General features: G+C 43.0%; 1 protein-coding gene across 3 annotated transcripts in view; it reads right to left on the bottom strand.

The window, feature by feature from the left end:
• LOC121291485 (AT-rich interactive domain-containing protein 1A-like) overlaps positions 1-17,462 on the bottom strand; it is a 138,051-nt gene that overhangs the window by 5,786 nt on the left and 114,803 nt on the right. For 2 of the 3 annotated variants that reach the window (XM_041212726.1, XM_041212728.1), the window contains exons 11-18: positions 14,968-15,177; positions 13,562-13,769; positions 8,531-8,663; positions 7,867-8,039; positions 7,576-7,711; positions 7,055-7,174; positions 6,425-6,524; positions 3,108-3,897 (exon numbers count right to left, since the gene is read on the bottom strand). In XM_041212726.1, the coding sequence (XP_041068660.1) occupies positions 3,108-3,897; positions 6,425-6,524; positions 7,055-7,174; positions 7,576-7,711; positions 7,867-8,039; positions 8,531-8,663; positions 13,562-13,769; positions 14,968-15,177 (1,870 nt within the window). The remainder of the gene's footprint in view (positions 1-3,107; positions 3,898-6,424; positions 6,525-7,054; positions 7,175-7,575; positions 7,712-7,866; positions 8,040-8,530; positions 8,664-13,561; positions 13,770-14,967; positions 15,178-17,462) is intronic. The other variant, XM_041212727.1, reaches the window with a different exon arrangement.

The raw sequence follows: 17,462 nt of genomic DNA, 5'->3' as shown, positions 1-17,462 counted from the left end.
GGCTCACCACATTCTATCTACTCTAACTCATAATTGTGTTAGCCGTGGCTCAGTTGGTAGCGTTCTCGGCCTCTGAATCGCAAAGTTGCGGTGCAAGTCCCATTCCAAAACTTCAGCACAAAAATCTAGGCTGACACTCCAGTGCAGCACTGTTGGAGATGCCATCTTTTGAATGAAATGATGAGCTGGACCCCTGTTTACCCTTTCAGATAGATGTAAAAGATCCAATGGGAGCATTCAGCAAAATGCAGGGAAGTTATCTCCGCTGTCCTGGCCAGTCAACATCACAAAAACAGATATCTGGTCATTATCACTTTGCTGTTTGTGGAAGATTAGTTATGTTCAAATTTGCTGTGCTGCACTTAGATAAAAGCAAAATACTATGGATGCTGGAAATCTGAAAGAAAAACAAAAAATTCCAGAAAAACTCAGCAGTCTGACAGCATCTGTGGGAAGAGAAAAATAAAGTTAACATTTTGAATTCATATGACCCTTCTTCAGAGCTCTGAAGGAGAGATATGAACTCGAAATGTTAACTTTGTTTTTCTCTCTTCACAGATGCTGTCAGAGTTTGAGTTTTTCCAGCATTTTCTGCTTTTGTTGCTGTGCTGCACTGTTTCCTACATTATGACAGGTGACAACATTTCAAAAACACTCCATTGGCTGCAAAAGCACACCAGAATGTAATTGGATCATGGAAGGCACTACATAAATGCAGTTTTTCTTTCCAAGGAAATCATCTCAAATTCCCTAGCTTCCTTTTCCCACAATCTTCACCAGTTTGAAATCCAAATTTGGTATCGCCATACTACTCCTCAAATGACCTGATCTGCACTCCACTACACTGTCAGCCTACTTAATAAAAAAGGTAACATTTAGCAAAACTAGCGGCTTTGTCCAGTCAAGTGCACAGCATCATGAACCCGATGTGGTCCAAGTGGCATCGCATAGGCCAACACAGTTTAAAAGCATAGAACACAAAAAGGGACCACCATTTTGTCCACCTCGTCTATTTTGGCTCTTTGAAAGTAATATTAGTTCTACTCGCCCACTCTTTCCCAATAGCCCTTATTTCCAGGCTTACTCCAAAAATGGCCATTTTCCCTAAAATATTGAACATACAAATGCTTCTGCAAAGAGAAGTAAAATTTTAATAGTGTCTTGGATGAATTTGCTTACTTTAAGTGCAGGTATGTGGCCAGGCTTCCTGCAGCAGCAGTCTACCTGGATCGGTTTGCTGTTTATTCCTATTCAGTTGGTTAGCCAGACTTACAGTGAACCCCTCAATGGAGCTGGATCATAGAAAGGAGCATTCAGCCACACCTACTTAAGGGAAAGGTCATGCAGTCCCTCCAATGTCACAGCAACATCATCAGTACAGACAAAACACAATGTATTTTTATTTATCCATTCATGGGATGTGCGCATCATTGGCTGGGCCAACATTTATTGCCCATCCCTAGTTACCCTTGAGAAGGTGGTGGTGAGCTGCCTTCTTGAACCACTGCTCTCCATCTAGTGTAGGTATACCCACAGTGCTATTAGAAAAGGAGTTCTAGGATTTTGGCCCAGCAACAGTGAAGGAATACTGTCGCTTGGAAGGGAACTTGAAGTGGTCGTGTTCCCATGCATCTGCTGCCCTTGTACTTCTGGTAGGTAGGTGGTAGAGGCCACAGGTTTGGAAGCTGTTGAAGAAGCCTTGGTGATCGCTGCAGTACAACTTGTAGATGGCACACATGGCTGCCACTATTGCATTGGAAGTGGAGTGAGTGAATGTTTAAGGTGGTGGATGGGGCGCCAATCAAGTGGTCTGTTTTGTCCTGAATGGTTCGAGATTAACTGTTGGAGCTGCACTCACCCAGGCAAGTGACTTGTAGACAGCGGACAGATTTACTTGCTGCAGAATTCCCAGCTTCTGACCTGTTCTTGTAGCCATGATATTTATAAAGCTAGTCCAGTTCAGTTTCTGGTCAATGGCAATCCCCAGGATGTTGATTTTAAAAGCAGCAAAACCCAGAGCACAGTTAATCCATTTCACACTTAAAAGTATCCCAGAGAGGGAGGAAAAAAAACTAACCAGGGACAAACCATCACCTGCGCAAAATACAACTTCCAGAACTCACGACCAGATACATCTCCTTGCTTCCGACTACTTACCCTGCCAACATTACCTTTCCACATGGCCATCCTGCTTGAGATTACCATCACAGGCCAGCTAACCAGAAGTACCTATTATCAAAACTATCCTCACAATCTCTCAAGTTAGGAACCTGAAGCCTCCCCAAAATTACCCACTCTTTCTACTACAGCCTGGCATGCAACTGCACCAGGAACAACATCTGCTTGTTGGGGGTAGTTCCAGGGCACTACCTTCTGCCTGGGGAGGGGGGAGGGAAGAAATCTCCAGGCACCAGCTCCAATTAATACTTTGTGATTCCAGTGCAAACCAGCAATTGTAAATCTATTATTCAAATATCCTGCTCAGAGCTTGAATTTCCTTTTACATTTTAATACAAAATTTATTTCCATTAAATTATGCTACAAAGCATTGATAGGAACATTCCAGAAAACGAAATGGACTTAAATTGGTTGGAAATTGTATGCCTAGTACCCTGTTTCACTTTCTAAGTTTCCTGGACTCATACTGAACAACTCAGATCTTTGCTGTCTCTGGAATATGTCATTGGAATAACGCTTTACTTGTAGTAACATACCCTCTTCCACATGCCTTTGGGAAAAAGCGTAAGAATACAAAGCATCCTTAAATTAAACTTCACTTTAAACCAATAAAACTGCCTGTATAACAGCACAGGTATAACAGTGCTGATTGACTGTTTGCTATTCTATGCAGGAGGTTAGATCAGCTTAACCAGAAGGTTCCCCCAATCACAGATCTAGTCTGTCAGGTCACCCCATGTGCCAAATTCTGGCAAGCCTCCAATGTAATGATTGCTGCAGCTTTATTCTGATTGACTACTTTACCTATTTACAGATCACATAAATTCCATTTGACTTGGACTTGGTTTGGAATTGTTGAGTTCCCAGTCTAACTGCCCTGAGCTCTTCGAACATTAACTAGCAAAACATTATTGTTTATCACCACTTACCAATGTCCTTGGTGGTGAGTCTCCGCCGGGATTTCAGAACTGGTTGAGATGCCTCAACTGAACCAGGAGGGAAGGTGATGTCTCGTCTCATTAGTGGTGGCTGTGTAGAGGGTACAGAAATATGGGATGCGGGCATTGGGGGTCCAACTTTTTGCATCTTCATTCCTGAATGTAGAAATGGTGACTTGCTGGGTGAGGTACGGTTCTCCAACGGTCGTGGCATGGGAGCTGGGCTGGACACCTGGGAAAGATGGTTTGGCACTGATGGAGGAGTCTGGTAGGTGGACTGTGATGGCCTTGTGATCGGGGGAAGAGGAGCAGAGGGGGTGAATGATGGTTGGCGTTGGTTGACATGGGAAGCCCACTGCCCTTCGTGGTTCATTCTCTGATCAGGTCCCATCATCTCCTCAGAACGATTCATGTTGTGATATCCTGGAGCTTGTGGTGGTGCACCAGGACCTTGCCGGTTTGGGTAGTTGTAAGCCATGTCATTTCGTCCTGACCACACAGTGCCCTGTGGTCCTTCAGGAGGAGATTGTAATGGACCCATCATCTGTGGGGGCACAGGCTGCTGGGAGGCTGAGCCAGGGGGACCTTGCATTCTCTCCCTACCATACTGAAATGGAAACTGATTCTGCACCGGCCGGCGATCGGCACCAGGATAGGCATTGCTGTACTGGTTATACAGGTCTTGCTGAGATTGCTGGGCTGTGTAGGGCATCCCATACATTTCACCTTCATGCCGCTTGGCTGAAGGCCCATAAGTCCCATCCATCTGGCGCTTGAAGTTCTGATAAAAATGAAGAGAATGCTCAGATTTCTTATACAAATAAAAATATGAGGATAACAAGCACAAAATCTGACATTTAAAAAAGGAACAAGGATCTGCACTTTGTCAAAGAGACTTTCATGCAGAATCCTCACTCTTTTTAAGGAGCTGGCCACAGGTACAATATGCTTTAGTGTCTTTAGGTATTGAGGAGGAGGAATTGGACAAGGGATCCCGTCCTTGATCATCACTCATTGACCCAGACTCTACAGAAATGTCTGGTGTTCACATAGAAGAACAGGATTGGTTTGGCCATGTTTTCTTTCATCTTTGACTAGATCACCACACTCATTCATGAATAATGGTCATTTAATGGGTTACTAGAGGACTGTCAATACCTCTAGAACTCCACCCAAAGAGCAATTATGCCTCAAGCATAAAAGCTGTGCTACACCTAAATTAGAAACATTAGAACAATAGTAGGCCATTCACCCCCTCAAGCCTGTTCTGCCTTTCAGTTAGATCATGGCTGGTCTGCAACTCAAGCCCATTCACCCATCTTTGATCCATATCCTATTTGATACCCTTATTCAAAACTCATTTGACCTCAGATGTGAAAACTTCAATTGATCCCCAGCATCCACAGCCTTCTGAGAACAAGAAAATTCCACATTTCAACAACAAGTCACTATAAAACTTATAAAACATGCCAAAGCTCATCAAAGGAGCATTATCAAATAAATTTTGACACCGAGCCACAAAGAGATATTTGAGCAGGTGACCAAAAGTTTGGTCAAAAAAGGATTTAAGGAACTTCTTAAAGGAGAAGAGAAAAGGTAGAAGCGCAGAAAGCTTAATGGAGGGGATTCCAGAGTTCAGGACCCAGGCAGCTGAAGGAATGACCAACAATGGTGTAATGATTAAAATTGGGGATGTTCAAGAGGCCAGGCTTAGAGTAGTTATCTCAGAGGGTTGACAGGTTGGAGGAAATGTCAGAGACAGGGCAAGGCCATGGAGGAATTGAAAACAAGGATGAAATTTTTTTTTAAAACCAAGGCATTGCTTAGCTGTGTGACAATGTAGCTCAGTGATCACAAAGGAGTGAGGGATGAACAGGACTTGATGCAAGCAGAGTTTTGAATGACCTCAAGTTTACAGTGGATAGAACGTGACAGGCCAGTCAGGAGTGGCTAGAATAGTCTAAAGGTAACAAAAGCATAGGCGAGGGTTTTAGCAACAGACGTGCTGAGCCAAAGGTGGAGCTTGGCAACATTAGAGATGGAAATGGATGATTTTAGTGAAGGCACAGATGTGTTTGGAAGCTCATCTTGGGTATTGACAGCGTTAAAACTGACACTGTGCTTTCAGATGATGTTGCAAGGGACAGCATGTAGGTGTAGATAGGAGGGGGCCAAGCACAGCTCCTTGAGGGACACCAGAGGTAACGGTTTAAGAGCAGGAAAATGAGCTATTGCCAGTGATTCTCTGGCTACAGTTAAATAGCTAAAAATGGAGCCTGTAAAAAAAGTGCTTCCTGATTTCAATCCTGAACAGCTTAGCTCTAACTTAGAAACTTTGCCCCTTTATTCTAGGCTTTCCCCAGAATTTTTCTATAACTACTCCACTGAATCCCTTTATCACTTTAAACACCTCAATTAGATCAGACTTCAACCTTCTAAATGCAAAAAAAATACAAGCCACATTTTTGCAGCCTGTCCTCATAACTCAATACTTGATGCTCTGGTAACATTCTAGAGAATCTGGGCAATGCCCCCTACCTCCAATGCCAATACATCCTCCCTGATGTGTGATGCCCATAACTGAATGCAATAATCCAGAAGGGGTCTGACCAAGGCTCTGCGCAACTGAAGTATAATTTCCTCCCTTTTGTGATCCAACTGCTTTGAAGATAAAGTCCAACAAACATCTGATCACCGTTTCTACCTATGCACTAGCTTTTAATGGTTTGTGTAGCTGGGCACCTAAATATATTTGCTCCTCCACAGCTTTTAAGTCTCTCTCCGCTAGTAAAACATTCTTATTTGCCTTTCTCATATCCAGTACATACATTGAATTCTACCTGCCATAGCTTTGCCCCATCATTTAGCCTATGTCCCCTTGTGATCGTAGAACACTCAGAATAGACACAAAATAGGTGGAAAAATAGATAAAACTCAGACACCACCCTCCCCCCCCAATCAAGTTCCAGCACAGAAATTCTGCATTAATGGACTAACCAGGGGCTAGTTTTTTTTTTCGGAATTCAGGTTCTGGTGATACTGCTCCTGTCTGGCTCTGTTTATATGACAACAGTCAGGGACAATTAGTCTGGCTGTATGCAAGTCCTAAGAAATTCTCTGTTCTTGTTCACCAAAGGCTACAATCAGCTTCTGGTTCTTAATATTTAAGTACTGGCACGAAAATACACAAACAGGAATACCAGCTATTGCAACAGACATCAACGTTTTAAAACAGAACCCACTTGGTTGAGGCTGCCAGCCCCACCCCCCCAATGTGTGTTATCTGCCCAACACCTTATGCTGCTTACTTGCTGTTGCTGCTGTGGAAACATTCCAGGTTGCTGGTTAGAATACGACTGTCCAGCCGGAACTCCCTGTCCAGGGTACTGGTTTCCATAAGGATCATGCCTAATATTATGGAACAGGTTGGGTGAGAGGAGAACATCAAATTTAGTAGCTGCAGATATTCAGATCCTATAGTGACAACAACCTCATACAACAATCTCCCATTTGACCATCAGTAACAATTGGTATGGAGCTTCTGGTGGGAACATGCTGCTAGGGAGCTGTTGGTGGACCCATCTTTACAGTAATCGCTCTGCTAGGAGGGAACCACGAGAAAGGAAAAGATCTCTAGCCAAGACCCTTTAACTCCTGCTGAAAGATCTAGGTTTACACAAGTCTGTGGTTGGATTTAGCCCCCAACCCCATGCAAACCTATGCCAGTTTGGCATGGAGATTTGAGTCAGTCCTCAATGCCAATGGCTCACAGTTGCTTGATAAAAATACCAACAGAGACTGCCTTTATCCCTTGTGTTACACAAATTATCTATAAACCGGAATACATTCTGCATAGATTTATTGCCAAAGTGATTCTTAAGTTAGGCACAAAACTTTTTCCAAGAACATGTACAGTGTAGTATTCAATACACACATACCGCTGCTGTCCCGGATAGCGGTTTGGAGAGTACATGCCGGAATCTGCATTGACTGGCACCACATTAGGTTGCGCTGTTACTGGTCCCAAAGTCCCCTCTGGGCCCATCCCATGTTCAGACCTAACGTAATAGAGATAGGGAAGAAAAGAGCAAAATGAATCAAACATGGAAGAGTGTACGCTGTAGACATCTCTCTGCCATCTGACCACATCAAAGAGTTGAAGCCGAGAACTTGACAGAATATCCATAAGTCAAAGGGCTGCTATTGGGAGGCAATACAAGGCTAAGCTTCACCTTATTGGATCCCAAAAGCAAAAGGAAGTACAGTTCAAGTAAATACAGGAAAGAGGCATCTGTAGGTGCTATGTCTCAAGGCCAATCTCTCAACACCTTGTACCGTGGTGAATAAAACCAGAGCTAAACATTTAACCAATGGGGTTTTAAGTTCCTAGAAACATTGATTTAAACATAATATTTGAGGTTTAGTTCATTCAGACTTTCAAAATATTATTCAGACCTACCTCCTCTCAAATCCAGATCCATATGCATACTGCTGCCTCTGCCCCATACCTGTTGCAGGGGGGCGATTGTAAGGGTCTCCCATTCCAGTATTGGGAGCGAGTCCAGGAGACATGAAAGGGTCAGTCCCAGGAGCTGCTGGGAGAGAGATGAGCTTCACTAGGTTACATACAAACAATCCACCCCAAATCACTGGTAAGATGACTTCTGGCCAATAGCTCAAATTTATTTACCAAACCATATAAAACAAGTTTCCATTTCAGGAAATAGTTTTAAAAGCTAACTATTTCTACCTTTCCTCATTCCACCAAATGGATCCTTGTTGGGCTCATATGGTATGCGGGCCATTAAATCCGTGGTATTCATGTTGGGTGGGTACGCAGGGTTTTGAGTCACGGTGGTCCTCTTCTGGAAAGCTGGGTCACTACTGTCTGCAAACGGATCCTGGACACTCACAGAGTTGCTCCTGAGTTTTAATACAGCATTTTAGAGAGGTGTAAGTCTTTTGCAAGATGGCACTTCCTTCTTAACCATGCTCACAACTAAATAACACTAGATAGAAATGTTGGGTGGAAGTATCACAAAACAATCAGCTCCTCAACTGGATGGTGACAGATTACATTCCATGGGCTGCTCATCTCTTAAATCTGCCAATTACACTTGGCATTAATGCAATGTAAACCCATTCTGCTCAGCTTTACTTTTCTTCTTCTCTCATGGTCCAATCATCCCCATACCTTCATCAGTTCCATGCCCAAACTAGTACTAGTGCCTCCCCACCATCCTTTGTTTCACTCACTGATTTGTTCCCAAACAAAACAATTACTGAAGAGCAGACAACTCTATCATTACTGTTGCCAGCCCACAATCAATAGCCCAATCAAATCAGATGAATTGAGAATTTGGCTGCAATTATTTATGAGCTGGTGCACCTTTTTATATTACAACTGAGTTTACCTGGAACCTGGCATTGGTTGAACATGGCTATGGGGTGTTGAGACGGGCGTCGGTGGCTTTATATCTCCTCCCTCTGCCATCGAGCTGCTGGTGGACTGTGGGGTCTGAGGACCCTGCAGGGAACCTGAACCAGCTGCAAAGAAAAAAATCATTGCTTAGATTACCATTTAATGGAGTCACAATGGCTCAGAATTCTTGGAAAGCCTCAGAAGTATGCCAATACTATCATGTAATACTGATCTATGATGTGAAAGATAATTGAGAGGGCGCACGAGGGGGGGAAGAAGTAGGGAAGAGAACGTCACGCTCTCACTCATTACATTCCTTCTCACTGAACAGTAATGATTTTCCAAGGTTCTAAGCACTGCAATTCCAGCTGTACTGGCAAGACATGCATATTATCAACCTCAGTTGGGAGGGAGGAGGTAGATCAGTAACTATAGCAGCTTTGTCAATCCATAATGAGCTGAACAAGGAACAGATGAGTGTCTCCACAGACATTCACACACTCAGCACAAGCCCAAGGGGCTGTGAAGAGCAGGATCTGTCTGGATTCTTCTTGTGGGGTGGGGGGGTGGTACAACTCAGACTGACCCTTCTCCTTGATCAGAGAGCCCACAGTAGGGGTTCAAATGAGACCAGACCAACAAAATCAATTTAATAACAAATAATTACTTCAGGTATTATTTTCTGCTGATAATTACCATCATTGTATTGGATTTAAATATTATGGTCATATCCAAATCATTTGGCGTCGATTGTGGCACAGTTGCTAACACTCTTGCTTGCGTCAATAGGTAGGGGTCAATTCCCACAAAGACTTGAGCCTAAAATTCAAGGCTGAAAAGTGCAGTATGCTGAGGGAGTTCTGCACTGTCCACTTTCAGATAAGACTTTAAACCAACACTTCGCCTACCCTCAGTGGACAGAAAAGATCCCAATGGCACTATTTTGAAGGGAACAGCAGGCGAGTTATCCCTGGCATCTTGATCAATATTCATCCCTCAACCAACATCACAAGAACAGTATTCTCTGTTCCTGTTTGAGAGAGCTTACTGGGCATAAATTGGCTGCTACGTTTCCACGTGGCAACAGTGAGTACATGTCAAAAGTATTTCATTGGCTGTAAAGCAATTTGAGACATCCAGTGGTCATAAAAGGCACCAACTAAATGCAACTCTTTTTTCATTAAAAGCTGTAATGAGAGCATGTGTCAGTCATCAGTGTTTCAGGTTCTGCTGTATACGAAGAGTTGTAATGACTCCTGTCATGGATGGTGCAGTTTCGGGTACTCGAGTGACTCGTTACTGGTATACAATACTGTGTTAATCATTATATGCTCTCTCAGGTACTACAGTAGCCCTGATGACTCATGCTACTATTCATTAACTGCAAGCAAGGAAGGTCAATAGAAGGGCAGCCTTATTTACACCCTGCCCTGTTTCACCTTTTCACCCTGCTCAGTCAGGGGATTTCCCTCCTGCTCAGTGACATCTCACTGACTTAAGAATGTGGCTGGGCTCCCCTTACTCTGTGGCAATGGGATTAGGTTACATTGCAGTAGGGCGACTGGGATCAGTTTCATTCACATTAATAACACTCTCCCCATTCATCAACTTCCTGAACCTGGAAACCTCCAGGGAATCCGGGATGGCAGCACACAAAACAGTCAGCTGGAATGTCATTTGAGCCAGTGGGCAGGGCCAACATTCCTTAAATTCTTTCCTTTCCCCATGTGATCCTGTCTTTGCAGTGCTCACGCAGGCAATGTCCATGTAAGGACTGACTCTGCCAACCATGGACAGATCTTCAATCAATCTCCCGGTTAGGTTGCTTTATGAAATTAAAAATCTGCAGTTAACCTTTAAGTAAATTCCAAACTCACTAACAAACTACTGTCCTAGGACTTGATGACATCTCTGTAAAATAGTGGCCCCAAAGAGAACAATTCAGCCGGCAGGGAGCCTGGAAGACCTGTACATGAAGGCAGTGCACCGCAGAGTGATTTCTTGTCCTAGGGTTTCTTACTGAGTCTGTTAAAATGGTTCAACATCCAGTTGGTGGCCAACAGAAGAAGAAAACCAATGGTAGCAGGTTCAGTCTCTATCTCCCACTTCCATCTGACAAGTTTGTGGGAAACTTGATCAAAAGAATGCGCACAGCATGCAGCCAGAGTGCGTAAGAACTGGCACACGACAGACAGACGCAAATGCAAATGTTATAAAAACATTTTTCACTCACTGGTGCTCAGTTTGGTTTCCACCAGAACCACTCAGCTCCTGACCTCATTACGGCATTGGTCCAAACATGGACAAAAGAGCTGAACTCTAGAGGAAGGTGAGAGTGGCTACCCTTGACGTCAAGACAGTATGTGACCAAGGAACCCTAAGAAAATTGGCAATGGGGAGGGGGGGCGCGACTCTCCACTGGTTGGAGTCATACTTAGCACAAAGGAAGAGGGTTGCGGTTGTTGGAGGTCAATCATCTCAGTCCCAGGACATCGCTGCAAGAATTCCTCAGGGTCATGTCCTTGGCTCAACCATCTTCAGCTGCTTCATCAATGGCCTTCCTTCCATAATAAAGTCACAAGTGGGGATGTTCGCTGATGATTGCACAATGTCAGCACCATCCTTGACTGCTCAAATATTGAAGCAGTTTGTGTCCATATGCAGCAAGACCTGGACAACATTCAGGCTTGGGCTGCTAAGTGTCAAGTTATATTCGCACCACACAAGTGCCAGGCAATGACCATCTCCAGCGAGAGAGGATTCAACCATCTGCCCTTGACATTCAATAGCATTACCATCGTTGAATTCCCCACTAACACCACGGCAGGTGGCGGGGGGGGGGGGGGGGGCCTTACCACTGACTAGAAACTGAATCAGCCATATAATCAGTGTGGCTACAAGAACAGGTCAGAGGTTGAGAATTCTGCAGTGAATAACTCACCTCCTGACTCCCCAAAACCTGTCCACCTCTACAAGGCACAAGTCAGGAGTGTGATGGAATACTCTCCACTTGCCTGGATGAATGCAGCTTCAACAGCACACAAGAAGCTCTATATCATCCAGGACAAAGCAGTCCACTTAATTGGCACCCATCCACAAACATTCACTCCCTCCACCACAAACGCACAATGGCATCTTCAAGAAGCACTGCTACAACTCACCAAGGCTTCTGCGACAGCACCTTCCAAACCAGAGATCTGTAACACCTAGAGGGACAAGGGCAGCAGATGCATGGGAACACCACCACCTGCATGTTCCCCTCCAAGCCACACATCATCCTAATTTGGAACTACATCACCGTTCCTTCACTGCCGCTAGGTCAAAACCCTGGAACTTCCTTCCTAACAGCACTGTGGCTGTACATACACCACATGGACTGCAGCGGTTCAAGAAGGTGACTCACTGCCACTTTAAGGGCAAATAACAATGGGCAACAAATGGCCTAGCCAGCGATGCCCAATTTCCATGACATAATATAAAAAAAAGGTGAGCTTGTCCTGGGCAAAGCATTGGAAATCCCTTTAACAAAGGACGGGACCTAAAACTGTAATCAGCAGTTCAGTGAATTTTACCCTTCAAGAGTTTCTCTAGGAAATATACATGCTTATGCAGTTTTAAAAATGAACCTGAAATAATGTCTTTCTAATCAAGGCTCAAGTTTTGCTCTCAAGGCTAGGCAGTTGACAGATTTTTTTGCTTTGCTTCAGTTAACAGCCTCCTCTGGAGCTTGCCACTTTCAAAAAAGCAGGAGAGGCAATGATGGATTTAGGCAGAGATGATAACATCACATGTTTGCTGCTTTCCTTAAAGATGCACAGGTGCTTTCAGAGTTTGTCTAATTGCATTTCCAGATCATACCCAATGTGAGGCTTTATCCCACAGCATTACTAAACAAGCAGCATTCTTAAGAAATGGCTGAAATAAATCCTTTCACACAAACTGTCTCCAGATCTTTTTGTATAACACAAAATATCCAGCATAAGCCTGGTGGGGCAGACTTAAGAAGCTAAATGGCTTATTCCTGTACGAGTGCCATGGGCAGCCAGGCAGCCAGTGACCCGGCTTCTGACGCTTGTACCTGATACACAAAAAGAGCAGGAAGAGATTGCCTCAGAGGGAAAGGACAACATTTACGTCCAGTTAATCTCTGGTACTGAATACTCTCAGTGAGGCAGTGCTGGAATGATTATATCATTATAGCAAAGCATGCTGGGATCATGAATTACCCACACCAATACAATCATTGAATTAAGGGAAGTTACCAGGTACAAGGTATGATAACAGTCTACGACTTGTGGGCTATACTTTAAGCAGGAGAGACAGGCGGGAAACATCTTCAAACACTACCAGCTATGAACTACCCTACCACCACTACAAAAACAACATCTACAACAAAGGAAGCCACTGGAGGAAACACTAAGAATGGTCCTGGGTCCAAAACTGGGGCTATTTGTAATAAGAAAACAGGAAAACAAAAGTTAATACAGCAAAAGCCAACATAAAATTTGCCCAAAGGGAGAGAACAAACCTAGGGTCCAAACTATGGCTACCCCTCAAGTGTTCTGTAACCATTCTTCACTTATGATTTATCTAATGAGCTGCAAATTCACAGTAGAGCCTTGTGCCATTTTACTAAATTGAGGTCATTTACAACTGGTACATCAAGAATCTGAAAACCAAGTGGAGAAATTTTCACAATTCCAGTTAATTTTATTTTATTAATGCTGTTATGGTAATTTTCACACTGGCAGTATGGCGTTCCCAACCAGCTTACTTCAATAAAAAGCACATGATGCAAACAGGATAAAAATGGGCTTTTGCAACAATGTGAGATCATCAGTCATTCATGTGTTACACGTGAAAACACAAATCATTATTTAGATCTTTTCGTCTTATCTTTCTAACTTTGGCACTGTGTACATCATAAAGCAAGCCAGTACTTATACAAATTACAGCTTCAGGACCAATCGACCTGCACTGAACAGATGGAAAGCCCTTGCACCTGAGCTGCCGTCATACTCACCTGGAGAAGGAGGCTGTATCTTTGGTTGTTGTTTTTTGGAATCTACGGAAGCAAAGATGTCTAGTGGAGGATCCTCCCCTCGCTCGATCTTGCACTCGAAGGCAAACAAACACTGGATATACTGTTTCTTTAGTGAGCTGGCTGCACTGCTCGAGGTGCCCACGTTCAGATTGGTAGCCAGTTCACGCCATTTTTTGTTTTTATTTACCTGAAGAAGAAGTAGTGGTTTATTGCAGTGTGGTGAATACACAACAACTCAGCCTCACAGTTCCCAGTTAGTATTGCTGAACAATCAGTTGGAATATAACAAATAACATAGGGCAGAAGTAGTTTATTGGTTCACTAGAAATAATCAGTGTTGGACAGTGCGTAAATTAGCAAATTAGAGGAGCATATAACAAGGGTATAATAATAATCCTGGGAGACTTCAATCTTCATATAAACTGAGCAAACCAAATTAGCAAAAGTAGCTTGGAGGACAAGTTCATGGAATACATTCTCATGAATACATTCAAGATTGTTTTATAGAACAAAATGTTGAAGAGCCAACGATGAACAGGCTGTTTTAGAACGAGTTTTATGTAACAAAATGGGGTTAAATAGTAAACTTAGAGGGGAGGATCATCTGGTGAAGAGTGACCATAATATGATAGGTTTCGTACTAAGTTTGAGGGTAATGTGGTAAGTGTGTTATGATTAAGTCTGAATCTAGGTTCAAAAATTTAAAAAGTCAATTGGTATTTTCCAATTTCATTTGCGAAAGATCTGACTCTAATTTTTAGACTATGTCCACTGGTCCAAGACTCTCCAACTAGCACAATTTGAACTGTAAGGGACCAATTTTTGAAATATAGCCACTTCACAGAGCTCTGAATTGAGCCCTGTTATTTCTGTTGAGTTGAAAAACAGTGCACAGGTCATCTTATGTACTTATCTGCCTCCGCACACAACACCAAACAAAAAGTTCAAGTGAACAGTTAATGAGATGGAGAAACAGGATGGGCATCTCAGGACATCATACGGAATTAGCTTCCATCAGAGCTTCATCTAAAATTGACTAGTCCCGTATTTAATCTATAAAACCTAGGCCAGAATTACTGATGTACACAAAGGATAGAGATACACAAGGCCTTTGGAAGGGTGTTCTTACTATGTACAAGTGAGCTGTAATTATTCCAATAAACTATCAGTAAGTATTGTCAAGCATCCAAACTACCAAGAAGTATTACTGTGCAAAAACAATTTGCAAAGAAACTAACAATGGGATTGAAACAAGTTTTAAAAATAAAACATTCACGATACGGTATTTACTGCAGCTTCAGTGTAGAATAGTTTAACAAAAAAAGTCCATAAACCTGAGCAACCTGAAATCCCAGCTAAAGACAATCAATATCCTCCACACCCACCTGCGTTAGTCCTCCAATGTCCTTGACAGACATATAGAGTCGATAAAGGTCCAACGGTTTCCTGCCAACCGCAGGGAGATTTGTCATCATTGTTCCTTTCTCTTCCATAAATGCAAAGTACCTATCAATCCACATTTTGCGCTCCGGCTCCATGCCCAGTTCGTACAGTTTAGAGATCTTTTCATTCGTGGTCGTGGAAGAGTTGGTCTTCTGAGAAGAGACATGTCCGTCAGTTACTGATGATTAGATACCCAACCATAAAGCTCCAACTAGAGACAGGAAATAGTTTGCTTAAGATTCACATGAAGAGCCCATACAGACAAATGATTTATCTGAACAGGTGAAGATAACAAGCCAAAAAAGAACTGCTGCCCCCTCAGCCAGTGTTTTGGTAGTGCTCAGGTTCTTCAACGTGTTGAAACAATTATGATGAAAAGCAAAACCATCATGTACATTCAGAACAGATGCAAATCCAGAGACAATCATACAGAGTCAAATGCATGACTGGTGAGGCAGAATCAACACAAGCTACTTCGGCACCTCATGCATGTCCATGGTCAACTTGTTATCACTTATACCCAATTGCAAATCCAGGTGGAGAAACAGTGCTGAAAAATAATCAATCTAATCAGAGTAGAAAGTTCCAATGACATTTCACATACTTCAATATTTGAGTGAGTTGTTCATAAGCACTTCCTTGTGGTTATAAGTTCTTATAACTGCACATACCAAGAAGATGTACCAGCCCTAAGCCATTAACATACATTTAAAAATGCCTTAAAACCAGCTGATGTTCTGAAGTTCAACAGTTCAATGCACAAAATCTTGTTCGATACATAACAGTTTATTGGACAAATTCCAATTGTACTGGAATAATCTCACTCTCTTTAAACATCCGATAAACATGTACATTTTACAGGTGATCAACTAAATACAGGGTTAAACGCTTAAACCCACAAATCATATTTCCTGTTAAATCCACAAATTTTCTCTTTGAGGTGAACTGTTCAGTATTCAAACAGATAGTCCACTTGGAAATAAACAAGCACAAAGATAGCAACGCAACACTAAGTGCAGCTAGTCACAGAATGTGAACTTGGGAATTTGGTGAATGAGGGAGCAGGGAAACAGGTAAGTAATTGGTTAGTGAGTATTTTGCTAATTTATCTTTCAAAACTTGCAATTTATTCATATTGTACGGTTTCATTAGTAGTAGTAAAGTTTACTAGTAATAGTAATGCTCATTGGGAGTAGTAGAGTTTTAATTATAAATTAACAAAAATAAATTCATTAACACATAATAAAGATGGCAGGGCAGGTGATGTGTTGCAACAGCAGAATGTGGGTGTTTCTGGACACCAGTGTGATCCAGGGCAAACATGTCTGTAGTAACAGCAGCTCATGGAGCTTCAGCTCAGTCATTTGAGCTGGATGCTGAGCTGCAGGCACTGCAATGCATCAGGGAGGGGGAAAGTTACCTGGATACTAGTCCAGGTGGCGGTCACGCCCCTTACTTTAGGGCTTTCTAACTTGGTTAGCGGTGAAGGACAGGAGGGTACCACTGCAAATTAGGCAGATAAGGGATCAAGAAGACAGAGTTAGAGGAGTCTCAGCCCTTGCAATTGTCCAAATAGGTTTGAGGTAACAAAAGTGGGGAGTGCAATGTAAGTGAATGAACTGACCATGGCACCATGGTGCAGGAAGCCATTCAAGCAAGGGGAGTTAATAGGAAAGTCGTGGTAGTAGGGGACAGTATAGTCATGGGGATTGACACAGTCCTCTGCAGCCGAAAGCCTGAGCCCATATGGCCGTGTTGCCTGCTCGGTGCCAGGACTCAGGACATCTGCTTGGGGCTGGAGAAGAACTTGCACTGGGAGTGGGGGGGGGATCCAGTTGTCGTGGTCCATGTTGGTACCGACAACACAGATAGGACTAGGAAAGAGGTTATGCTTAGGGATTATGAGCAGCTAGGATAATAATCTCTGGATTATTGCCTGGGCCAAGGGCAAATTGGTGTAGGGTAAATAAGATTAGAGAGATGAATGCATGGCTCAAAGTCTGGTGTGGGAGAAATGTGTTTCAATTCATGGGGCACTGGTACCAATACTGGGGAAGAGATGGAGCTATACCATTGGAATGGGCTTCGCCTGAACTGTGCTGGAACCAGTCTTCTAAAGAATTGTACAACTAAGGTGGTAGAGGAGGCTTTAAACCAAATTATGGAGGGGAAGGGGTTGTGTGAGGTGTGATATAGTAAATCAAAGGATAACGAGTTACTTGAGCAGGATAGCAATTTGGGTTAAAATAACCAGGATGTGGCTGAATGGGACAGAGCACACAAACTTAAGACTGTACCAGACGATAAGGTCAGAGATTGCAAAAATGGTAAAAAGACAAGAGTTTATGGACCTGTATCTGAATGTGTGCAACATTCGTAATAAAATGGATGAATTGTTAGCACAGATAGAAATAAATATGTATGAGCTAATTGCTAT

This window comes from Carcharodon carcharias, chromosome 19 (assembly GCF_017639515.1).
Source record: "Carcharodon carcharias isolate sCarCar2 chromosome 19, sCarCar2.pri, whole genome shotgun sequence".
In the NCBI taxonomy this organism is placed as follows: domain Eukaryota; kingdom Metazoa; phylum Chordata; class Chondrichthyes; order Lamniformes; family Lamnidae; genus Carcharodon; species Carcharodon carcharias.
This window is presented reverse-complemented; position numbering and strand designations above follow the sequence as displayed.